The 12,758-nt window shown below is 44.0% G+C and overlaps 1 protein-coding gene across 1 annotated transcript in view; it reads right to left on the minus strand.

The window, feature by feature from the left end:
• Nucleotides 1–5,728, minus strand: part of Tacr1 (tachykinin receptor 1) — a 177,320-nt gene extending 171,592 nt beyond the window's left edge. Inside the window, exon 1 of the mRNA XM_048416635.3 lies at nucleotides 4,638–5,728. Coding sequence (XP_048272592.2) covers nucleotides 4,638–5,026 — 389 coding nt within the window. The 5' untranslated portion in view covers nucleotides 5,027–5,728. The remainder of the gene's footprint in view (nucleotides 1–4,637) is intronic.
• Nucleotides 5,729–12,758: the final 7,030 nt, after the last annotated feature.

The following is a 12,758-nucleotide window of genomic DNA, read 5'->3' on the forward strand; positions in this document are numbered from 1 at the left end:
CAGCCCTTTACTTTTACTCAAAACACAACAGTCCAGAACAGTCTGAACAGAAACCAGTGTTACCTCTTATCATACTGAAATCACTCCGAACTCTTCCAGGGAGAGAAACCACTGCTCCTCCCAGTCTCCTGCTGCTCTGAGCCTGGTTTGCTTCCCTGTTAGTCTTAGGCACTGGAGTCCAGCTGCCGGCTCACTCCTTGGAGTCCACTGAGAAATGCTCATCATCCCCAGTCCCTGTAAGCTGAGTCCCACCTCTCAGCAGCCCCACTTTGGAAAGCCAGGAAACAGCACACATGTACACCTGGACCTTTTGTAGCTAACAAGATGTTTACATTTTAAGTGCGACACAGGAAAAATTCCTTATGCTTGTTGAAGTTTAGCTGGAGAAAGAGCTGAACTCACTTAGCTTTGCTGGCCTCAGAAATCTAACCACTGCCTTCATAAAATGGGTGTTTGGTGCTGGATAGAGGGCTCAGCGGTTAAGAGCACTCCTTGCTCTTCTCAAGAGGACCTGGCTTTAGTTCTCAGCACCCACATGGTAGCTCACAACCATGTGTAATTTCAGTTTCAGGGGATCCTATTCTCTCTTTTGAGCCCCTCAGCACCCGGTACTCAGGTGACACACAAACGTACACACAGGCAAAACATTCATGTGCATAAAAGAAAACCAGATAAATCTTTCTAAAAATGTCACTTCTTCTAGAGGAGAGCCCTCCCCCACCTCCATTTACAGAAGGGAGGACTGTGGGGAACCTTGAATTAATGCTTCAGTCTGTAATTGAAGTTTTATTTCTCTTCATACATTTTGGTCCTAAAAAGAAATTTGGCAAATTTTAGAAAGCTAGCTTAACTAAACCACTTCACGGAGTTTCTTCTCAGGAAAGAGAGACACTCTCTGAGATTTATGTCTAGGGGCCTGCAAGGTGGTTCATCTGGTGGAGGTTCTTGCTGTCAAGTCTGAGTTTTATCTCTGGGGCCCAGGTGATAGAAGGAGAGACCAGACCTTTGCAGGGTGTCCTCTGACCTCCACATACATGCCAGGGCATACAAGCACCCACTATAATAAGAAAGGACAAAATATTTATGTGTAAGATATTGCTTTTCAAAGCTACTTATAATAATGGAGATGATTGTAGCCACGTATGAAATGCATCTTCTAAATACTGCCTTTCTATGGTCTTAGGGATTGAACCCGGATTCTATGTGTGCTGGGTAAGAGTTTTACCACTGAACAACAAGCTAGGCATCTTAGTTTTAAAAATATTTTATGATGTGGAATGCATCCATGTTATGATATCAGGCGACAACAGTGTGAAAAGCCTTGGAAAAGAAAATCAAGGAAACCAATAAGTCACCTATTGACAGGTTTTGTTATGATCTAAAATTTACTCCTTAACACGTAAATGGAGGTGCACATCACAGACAGAAAAGTAGCCACAGGCCAACAGGGCAGGATTTTTAGCTGACTAATTCTCAGTAATGAGATCTTAAGGTTCTACTTATATTTTCTTCACACTCTTACGTATCTTTCCAAATATTCTTCTAGGGATGTTTTGGTTATCAATTTGTGTGTCTGTTCAACCAACAGGTTGCAAGCTACCAAACCTTCTCTTTTGTGCTATGGAGATTCAAAAGAACCAGCTAGAACAACGTATTCTCAGTTCTATCCAGAGTTTATCATCCTTTAAAGTAATGAGGAGCAACTTTTTACCTCATGGCTCATTTGATCCTGTAATTGTACTTCTGGGAACCTTTTCTCATTTTAAAAATATAAAGCAAAATTATGGTATGGAAATGTTCATGAAAGCATTAGTATGAATGACAAAGTACATAAAATTGCTTACCTACATGACAGTGAGAAATGGCAATAACACATTCAGTACTATGGCGACACTAAGTATATTTCTGAAGATAATAAATTTTTATTGTTTGACAGCTTCATGCATTTATAAAATAAATTTTAGTCACGTTTGCCCCCATTGTCCTCTCCCATCTCCCTTCCTCTCCGAGGAACCTTCTTCTCAGTTCTACATCTACTCATGTCTTCTTTTCATATGTGACCTACTGCGTTTAATTAGAATCTCCTGCCCAGAGAGGATAAGTTGATAGTTTCCCATCACTATCAATGGGTAATGTAAGTCGCAGAAACGCAGAACGTGGCCTCCGTGCGGTAGTTAATGCTCATAAACGAGAGTTTCAAATGGTAACAGGTGGTCTTTGTGATGGTGAGGTAAGCGCTTGAATTTTTTTCTGTTTATGCTCTTTCTATTTCCAAAATCTTCTGCAATAAATAAGGTTTAATTTTATGGTCAGAAAAAAAAAACATGCTGTCGTTTTCAAAGATTTGGTTCAGAGGTTGTCTGTTAATAATTCAAAGGACACTAAAATATTTAGCATCTTTTGTAAGCATTTCTCATAACTGCATATCCATACTGGTGGAAGGCGTGAGCACTCCCTCAGAGACAGCTTACTACCCCTTTCTTTCCACAGTGTTCTTGAGGGAGAATGAACAGGCATGCATGCAGAAGACACCTTCATCAGCGGTCTGGGGGAATGAGCTCCCAGAGTGCCGCTGAAGCTGAGCGAGAACAGAAATGTGTCCTTGGGGGGACATGAGTGGACCACAAACCTGGGTCCTAACTCTAACTTGAAGTGTGACCTGGAGCATGTCCCTGTTAGCAACCCTGAGCCACATCTGCACATAGCGCACACCTGGCCTTTCTTGTGCTCTGGCCTCTGAGATCCTCTGAGCCACTGGGCAGGTGTCCCACTGTGTTAAGGTCCTGTCATGATTTGTAAAGACAGACACCAGTGGGGCTGGAACCCGGCTCCCCGAAACAGTCCATTGTGGAGACCCTAACTCCAATTCCCTGCTTTTATCTCCTAAATCCCCTAGAAAAAAACAGGTCGTGGAACGCACTCCTGTGCAAATCTGAGGGAGAGCGTGTCTGCTGGTGCTCCATCAGCTGCCAAGCACTTAGGCTCCCACCAACTGGCAGGGGTCCCTGAAGCTCAGGCAAGGCCCCGTTGCAGTGAAGAAAAAATATCAGCTCAGCTCTAAGTCACGGAACGATGAGAAATCATACATGTATTGACCAGGAATGCCATGTTTCTCTGTACTAATATGTCTAGCTCCACACCACGCTGGGGCTTATTTTTTGGTTTAAGGAATCTTCCAAGAGTTACATGGATATGGCAGCACAGAAATATGGACAGGCACACCTCATTTCAGCAGAACCAGTGCCTCAAAGCTGGCACCCACCGTCCAAATGACAAGCTTGTAAAGTAGTTCCTTTCGTTAGCCCTTTGAGCAATTGGTTTACATCCTGCATTTAAAACACAAACGGAGCCACACAACATGTTTTCTCTAAGACACACCATAAAGAGTCCAATGGCTGGGTGCCATTGCCAAGACGAGAGCGACGGGTTTCTTGGTTTCTAGAAGTATTCACTCGCCACAGACACCAAACTGCAAATCACGCACGCACGCACCTCATATGAAAGAGGGCTGTAATTTGGGATATTCTTCCTTAATGTTTTTAACCTAATACTTTCCTTAGGTGTCTCACATTCATTTATCTCAAAAGCAATGGCAAAACAATCCACTTTCAGGTCCCTCTGGCAGTTGTTAAACACACTTTTACATCTCAGTAAACACGGGGTAGCCTTCTTCATATAAACCATGCACGGAAGACCTGGGACACCCAGGGAAAAGTCAATACCAATACATCTGTGCTGGAGTCACCAATTTTCCCTCATGACACCTGGTGAGCCATTCATTCCAGAACGCCAGCCTCTGTGTTTGTGAGAGCCAACCTCTGCAATTCCAACAGGCTTCTAAAGCCCTAATCTAAGGGTTGGAGGAGACTTGTTTTCAATTATTTCTAATAAGTACATTTCTCTGTGAATTCACAGACTAAAAAAAAATTGACCTTTCACATAAAAAGAAATTGAGAATCCCCCTGGGCAAGCTTGGATCCCCACCTGGGGATGCCCTGGAAAGGAACCTGCTTCTCCATCCTGAGTAGGAGGATCCTAGCAGCACCTGGATGCTAAATGAGAACCTGAAGGGTTTCAAGATTGTAGTCAAATGGTTTTCACTCTCCTTTAACACTGGAGAGTTGAAGTGGAAATGGAAAGTTCCCGAATCTTCAGAAAAAAGTGAGAAAAAAAAGCAAGGAGTTTGCTGAGGTATACTTAAAATACAAAGCCACAATAGGGTGTAACACAGAGTAACGGATCTAAAGGAGTTCAGGGGGCCCTGGGCAGGGCCTAGGTCTCTGGCCAAGATCTTGATACTCCATGCCTAGGCACTAAACTAAAAGGAGGGAGGAAAGGCAGAATGTATGGGAAAGAGTAAGACAGGAGTTACAGAGACTGGGGTGGGGGTGCGGTGCAGAAAGGGAGGCTAAGTAGAGGAAACGGAAATATTGAATTGTAAGGAAGAGAGGCTAGAGAGGAGTGGGAGAAAAAGGTAAGAAAGATGGGCTCTTAAGATTAAAGGGACCCAGCAGGCAGGCAGAGAGAGCCCCAGGGCATGAATGCACAGTCTGGCTCTCAGGCCACAGGTCTTCCAGTCCCAGACCTCCTTTGCCAAGTCGCAGTACGCTTGAGCTTTCTCAGTATTACAGACTCACCTGTCGAAGGCCACAGCAGTCATGGAGTAGATGCTGGCGAAGACGGCAGCAATGGGAAAGAAGTTGTGGAACTTGCAGTAGAAGAGCCCATAGTACCACTCATTGTGGACCGCGTAGGTGAAGTTCACCACTGTATTGAAAGCAGCCATGGAGGCCTCGGCAAAGGCCAGGTTCACCAGGAAATAATTGGTCACTGTCCTCATTCTCTTGTGGGCCAAGATGATCCACATCACCACCACGTTGCCCACCACGGAGGTCACCACGATGACCGTGTAGGCAACTGCCCAAAGGACAATTTGCCAGGCAGGCTGCACGAACTGGTTGGACTCAGAAGTGTTGGTGGAGATGTTGGGGAAGAGGTCTGAGTCCACAGGAAGGACGTTATCCATTTTGGAGCAAAGCAGTAAAGTCCTGGCTTCTTTACAGGCACACACACAAACAGACACACACCTCTTTGCTGCAGAATCTTGTTGCGGACTCCTGAGGCTTCAGATCCTGCCACACAGAAGGTGGGAAGTTTCCTGGGCAGAACTCAGTCCTTGTTAGCAGGAAGCTTGCTCACAGGAGCAACGCGTCTCATGTGTATGATCTTTGTGTGACCCTGGTATCTCTAAATTCCACCACTTTCACGCTAGGCTCTTGTTTGCGGCACAGCGCTTGTATTCCTCACAGTTCTAGACCGCAAGACAACCCCGCCTTTCTGCACCTGCTGCTGCTAGCAACTCCCACCAACATGTGCGCGGCGGGAAAGGCAAAGCTGGGTGCTGCTGGAGGGCTTGAGAGAGGAGGACCGCTCTCAGCTCTGCTCGCAAAAGTTCTGATTCTCTGGCCGGATTCTGGAGTCCGCATCCAGCTGGTGAGCTCCCCTTTGCTTTGCTTCCTTGAAGCCTTCTCCTCTGCTGCCGCCCGCAGCTTTTCGGTCTTGGCGCGGGTCCTTCTGGGCTCAGGAGTTAGCAGAACCTTGGCAGGCTGCGCACTAGGCTTTTATAACCCGCTGCAGAGACGTCACTGGGAAGGGGTTGTACCTGGGCTGCGTACTCACTGGTCCCGGAGCGCAGCGCAGCAGCTGCGCCAGCTGTTGGCAGCTGTGTCACTCCACCACCGCAACCACCACGCCTTCTGCTGCTCGTGACCTGCCGTGGGCGTTCTGCAGGCCAAACGAACTCCGCGAGGGGGCGACAAGGTGGCCTGGGAGAAGACCCAGATAGGGTCCTCAGTTGGAATCACGGTTGTACCAAGGATGCTAGCTGTAAAGAAAGGTTTTTTGGAAACAGCTGAAGTGGAGGACTGCTAACTCTGTCTCCGGTGCCCCAAAGTTAACAGCTCTGGTGCCCCGCGACAGCCTCTACAAAGACGCTAGACTCTCTCGGAGGGAGTCGGGCGAGTGTGGGGTTGGAGAGCCGCCCTGCTGCGTCCCAGTTGCTACCACGGAGTGACAGGTGACCACACCCTGCTTCAGAAGTCCGGAAGATAACTTTCCTTATGTTAAGGAAACCACCAGATACCTTGTTCTGTTCCCTAATTTCTTTTCCCGCTCCCCAGTCCCTAAAGCAGTGTTGGGCTCCAAGCATTTGGGATACCTTCCCCAGTCACTTTTGGTGACTTGGTCCTTCCCTAGGAGCAGCTAGTCTGTGCTTTCCAACGGAGCCCTGCGTCTACCCTCTCAGCTGCAGACACTGGGGACTATGCGCAGCTCTCTGTGAAGCTTGGTGAGTGCAAGAGCCGGGAAGAAGCCCGGTGGCCTGTCGCCAGGACTGACAATTCTGGACTCTTGGCCAGCACCCTTTGCGGACTAGCGCGCCCCCGCCAACCTCGCAGCCTCTTTTTCTGCGTCTGTCCGGCTTCTGAGGCCAGGTAGAACCGGACAGGCATGAGAAGGGTCTTCACCAGTTCCCCCCTTCCCAGTTTTGTACCCGGCTTGAACGGCAGGTTTCTGCCTGCCTTTTCTCCTCATTCTGCCTGGCATTCAAGGTAACTCAAAAGGCCAAGCTGGTGGCTGGACAGGGAGCAGATGGGGAAGCCTCCAGGGCAACATCAGCCCCTTAGAAGCCTAGATGGATCGAGCTCAGGAGTGTGTTCTTGGCAGATCGCCCTTGGCAAGGCTCCAGGGGAACCTAGCTTTCCCTCAGCGGGTCCCCTCCAGCACTGCGGTTCTAGGGTCTGCGAGATGCCTGTGGGGGTGGGGCGCACCGGTCGGTTGCTATGGGTTGCGTCCCTCCTGGCATCAGGAGAGACGCCTTTACGCACTAGTCTAGCAAACCCGCTCACTGTGTCGCACATGAGGTGCTTTGAAGCAATGTAATTTATTGCCCTGGCTTCAGCCAGGCTAATATCGCTTCCTCTTGTGCGGGGAGGAAGGGGGCTACTAAACTCTGGTTTTGTTGGAGGATGCGATTTTAGCACTTACGGGAATCGAGCTTCCGGTTCGCAGGTGCCTCCCAGGCATCCCTAAAATCCCGAAGCCCCACTGAGCAAACTCTTGGGATACCTTTCAGAGAACAGCCCTGCACTGCTCCTGGATTGAGAGGAGTGGCAGGAGAGGGGCTTGTCTTTTCCACCTCAGATCTCTCACTGCTGAGCCGGGGATACAGGAGAAGAATGAGGGGGAGAGGAGCAAAGAGGGGTGGAGAAAGCAAGCCCTTACAGTCCAGTGAAGAAAAGAGGCAATGGTTATGCAAAATAGGCATTGTTTCCAGGCCCCAGAGAAGAGGGAGGCAGCCACAACCAAGGAGGGAGATTCAGGGACGAGGCCTGAGGATGTGCATGGAGGGTGAGATGAGACAGAGAAGAAAGTTCCAGAGACTTTGCAAATGACCCATGACACTTCCGTTAAAATCCACCGAGAACACTTTTTTTTTTTTTTTTTTGAAATCTAAAATCACACCTACGGTCGTTCCCTGAACTTCAAGGCTTGCCTTCATGAGGCTGGCTTGTGTGGTACTGACGATTTAAACCAGGGGTACTTACCACTTGCTGAAGTCAACATCACTCCCAGGGAAAAATCCAAGCCATGTTTGGTCACAACTAGCGGAACAAAAACGACAAAAAAGCCTCATCCCAAAATGGCAGGTGTCACTCACACTGTGAACAGGGAGGGATGTTCTCTGGGGCTTCCTTCTGAGTAACAGATTTTCCACCTAGGGATGACTGCACACCCTAACTGCACACCTTGACTAACTGACTGCACACCCTGACTGACTGCACACCCTGAACATGCAATTTTCATCTGAGAGCTATTTCCCCCCACACACTTTTTTTCATATTCCTCGTGTTCCCATTGCACTGTTCTTCCTTGGCACACAAGACAGTTGCCCATCCCAAAGTAAATCCTGTTGACAAAGTAGTCTAAATCCTTGCTTATTTGCCCAGGCTTTCTGTAGACAGCCAGAAACACAAACACATAACACCCATGCTGGTAAATGCAAACAGGGGATTTCCATTGTGCTCCACATTCTATTTCCCTCATTGGAGACCTTGTCCAAACACCCCAAGCCAGCAGGTATGGATTAACCCATTCTTTCTCATGGCTGAGTATTATTTTTGTGCTAAACGTGCAGTCTAGCTTACATGCTCATTTTTCTATTCATGAAAATTCCCTTTGAGTTTTTGCCACTGAGGACTATGCTACAGGACTGGAGGGTTCAGAGGATGCTGTGACCTTGCTGAGTTCAGATCATAGTACGTACTCCAAAGGGCTCACAGCAGCCTGCAACTCCAGCTCCAGGGATCTAGCACTGTTTTCTGTCCTCTGTCAGCTTGGACATGCACACGCACACACAAAGACACATAATGAAAAATAAGCCTTCCAAAAGACAAGGTTACAATAGATGTTCTTCGCTTATGTCTCCAAAGCCACAGACTGTGATGGTTTCCTTCACTCTTCTTTCCTCTTTCCTGTCCTTCTTGATTATGCAGATCAAGAGATTAAACCCAGGGCCTTGCACAGGTTAGACAAGCACTCCAGCATTGAACTACATTCTCAAGCAGTGTTGATTCTTCTTTATGTGATCAATTTTGAATGGAATTGCTGGGCCATGTGTAGCACTGCTGATAGTCAGATAATTAATACAAAATACTTATATTCATATTTATATAGTACGATGTTTATGCACATATGTAGAACTGATGTACACCTCTCTCTATATTTATATTTTTGGTTTTTTATTATTTTGTTTTTCCATGCCGACCAGAGTTTCCCCTTCCTCCTCTCCTCCCAGCCCCACCCCCCAACTTCCCCTCCCTCCCATCCATTCCTCCTTCTCTGTTTCTTTTCAGATATGGTGGACCTCCCATGGATATTAGCCTGCTGTGGTACAACAATTTGCAGTGAGACTAGGTAAAACGCAAAACAATTCCACACCAGTTTGGATTCAAAGGATTGTTTATTTGAGGGGAAAAAAGCTTACAGAACACCATCCTACATGACAGCCAGGGAAGGAGTCCAGTCACTGGAGCAAGAAAGCTAGCGGAGGGCTGCTGCTACTTTTTAAAGACAAAGAGACCACAGCCCAGTGGGCTGGTATCTCAGCGGCTATTGGCTGAAGGAGCGGAAGGAGCTCTTGCAGCACTTCCCCCTTTTGTTTAAGTAAGAGAGTTCTAAACCTACTATGAAATTATATACAATAAGAATAAATGTCCTATTCTAACTAGCTTAAGTCTTGTATACTACATAACTTGGCCAAGTCATGAGAGGAAAGTAACTACATTTATCTAGTCTTCAATCCCATCGAAGATCTGAGAAGTGAAATAATGTTACTTGAGTAATTAGGAAGTTCAATCAAACAACTTCCAAAATATGCAACAAATCACAGAGACAACTGGCTACCTGGCCAATCACCCAAAGTCACGTCTGCAGCGTTGAAGCAACCAACTTTGGCTAAGGCCTAGAATAACTGATAGATTATTTTTAAAGGTAAGAAATTTTTCAAAACCGTCTTACCCCATCTTGGCAAGATTTGACAGTTCTGCTTATCCATTTCTGGATACTATGTATTTTGTCAGTAGTTGAGGAATGGGCAGTTCCTTGCCCAGGGGCTGATTTTGCCAAGAAGAAGACAAGCTCCAAGTGGAGTGTCTTTGGTGCTCAACAATCTCTAGGGAATAGATCGGTGTTGCCAGGAGCGATTGTGTCTCACTACCACAGAACTCTAAGTTAGATTAAATACCATTTTCTACAGCTCTTTGAAGAGGTTGAAGATTATTTATACAGAATATAATCTCTATTTTTCTAAAGAACCTGATTAGTCTAACTATAAATATGACAAACATAGATGACTACTGATCTACAATTCTTAATACCTATCTAACTTAAAGATTAAGAAAATAAACAACTGTGCAATAAATGAGGACAATGACCTCCAAATGTAAACAATGTACAAGTATACTTTGCAATACGATAAATATATATATAAATACATAAACAATATATAAGTATCTTAATCAGAGGTAGAAATGTACACTGCAATATGGTAAATATACATATATCAATACTATATATATATAAATACATAAAAGATGTTTTAAACAGAGGTAGAAGCCTGCATGCATACAATATTCAATATAATTTAACTTTGTATCCATATACAAAAATCTATGCCAATGTAATTATCCATAAACAATAACTCAGAAATACTAATCTATTATCCCATCATCCAATTTTCCTTTTTTTTTTCAAAAAGATCCCTGAGCTTATAAAATTTCTCCCCCAATCCTCAACCATATACTAATTATAATCAACCCCTAAATGATGTCCCTAACCCAGAGGACAAACTTTGCTGGGAGAGGGGATGTCGTCCTCTAGAATTACTTCCAGCTGTCATGAGGGCAATGTTCTTTCTGGGGGATCCTGTGAAAGTAAAATGTTGGTTAAATTTCAATATCAATGCCTTTTAAAATTGCAAATAGTCTCTGAGTATTTTGTGGAGGTCTGGTCAGAATGCTTTAAAAGATGTGCACCATTTCAGCTAACCAAGTTGGAGCTATCTGTGCTGCTGATACCCGAAACAGGACTTGTAGTAGCACTACCAGTATCATGACATCATATCAACCAGGTGGAGTTGTGGTTATGGGACCCCATCTTCTTCCTGGAAACTTCAAATATGACTGCAGGAAAAACTCATTGTTCATTAAAAACTTAAACATTAATTATATAGACTTATACAGACGTATATATTCAATGGAAGGCATGATAAATACAAAAATCGATATGAAGAAAAGCAAAGATGCTTTCTAAGCTCATTTTTTTCCTGTCCCATATCATGGCTCTTGACATGAGACAGAAACTCTAGAAACTCTCAGTTTTTCTCTTAACAACAGGCTTGGAATTAGAGGGGAACTGAGCCAGAGTCCAACTCCAAAACCAGCTCTATAAATTTAGAAATATAATTTAGTATATCTTAGACTTTTATACTTACAGAACCTATTCAGTTTTCTTGATAGTCCCTATTGGGTAGTTATTTTTCCATCTGTCAGTATTCAAACATCCAGGATCAAAGATGAGTGTTTTCCTGCAGAGATAAGAACAGAACCCTGCCCCCATTCTATATATTTTTCTTACCTCCTGTATGATTATCATCAATGTGGATAAGTTGTCATATCTCCTTTCTAAGAGGTTTCTCCTCTTCAAATTGAACCATTATTGTGATGGTATTCACAATTTTTCTTTCTCTTGTAGAAACAAGAACAAAACCCCTTCCCCAACGTAGCACATCTCCTGGTTTCCATTGAGAGATCAGCATATCCTTGAAATAAACTGGTTGATTTAGTTCAGCAGACTTTTCCATTATCCAATGTCTTTCTGCTGCTGTTGTTTCATTCTCATTAGCGTTAAGAAAATTCAAGATTAATAAGGCATTATGTAATCTATTTCTGGGAAACCCCTTTCTGTTTATTTAACATATCCTTTATAGTTTGATTTGATCTTTTTATGACTGCTTGACCTGTAGGGTTGTATGGTATACCTGTAACACACTTAATATTATAACAAGCAAAAAACCGTTTCATTTTCCTAGAGACATAAGCTGGACCATTATCTGTTTTTATTTGTGCAGGTATACCCATAATGACCATAACTTCTAATAAATGTGTGATTACTGAATCAGCTTTTTCTGAGCTTAAAGCAGTTGCCCATTGGAAGCCTGAATAAGTGTCAATGGTGTGATGTACATATTTTAATTTTCCAAATTCTGCAAAGTGGAACACATCCATCTGCCAGATTTCATTCCTTTGAGTACCCTTTGGGTTAGTCCCTACAGGTAGCGGTGTTTGGTTATATAAAGAGCAAGTAGGGCATCTCTTTATAATCTCCTTAGCTTGTTGCCATGTAATGGAAAACTCTTTCTTTAAACTTTTGCTATTGACATGATGTTTTTTTTTAAATGAAATTCTGAGGCCTGCAACATGTTTTCAATCAATAATAGATCAATTTCTGCATTACCTTGTGCTAGAGGACCTGGCAGACCCACATGGGACTGGATGTGTGTTATGTACATCAGACAAAGCCTATTCATGAATATGTCTTGTACCTGGATAAACAATGAAGTCAACTCTGTATCATCTGGTATAAATTCAGCAGTTTCAATATGCAAGATAACTCTTTCTGCATATTGTGAATCCGTAACTATATTAAGAGGTTCTTTAAAATCCCTTAGCACCATAAGAATGGCATATAATTCTGCCTTCTGGACAGAAGTATAAGGACTTTGTCCCACCTTACTCAATTCATCTGATTTGTAACCAGACTTCCCTGATTTATTACCATCAGTATAAAATGTACAGGCTCCAGTTATTGGAGCATCACATACAATTCGAGGAAGAATCCAAGAAGTTCTCTTTATAAGGTTAAGTCTACTGCTTTTGGGATAGTTGCTATTAATTTCTCCCAGAAAATTAGCACAAGCCCTTTGTCATGGTTCATTGTCTTCCCATAACCTTTTTATTTCATCAGTAGTGAAAGGCACTATAATTTCTGCTGGGTCTATACCTGCTAGTTGATGAAGTCTCAGTTTACCTTTTATAATTAATTCGGAGACCTTTTCTACATAAGTTTTTAATTTTTTACTTGGTTTGTGTGGTTAAAAAATCCATTCTAAAATAGTATCTTCCCTCTGCATTAAAATTCCC

Source organism: Myodes glareolus, chromosome 6 (genome assembly GCF_982192425.1).
Source record: "Myodes glareolus chromosome 6, mMyoGla1.1, whole genome shotgun sequence".
NCBI classification, from domain to species: Eukaryota; Metazoa; Chordata; class Mammalia; order Rodentia; family Cricetidae; genus Myodes; species Myodes glareolus.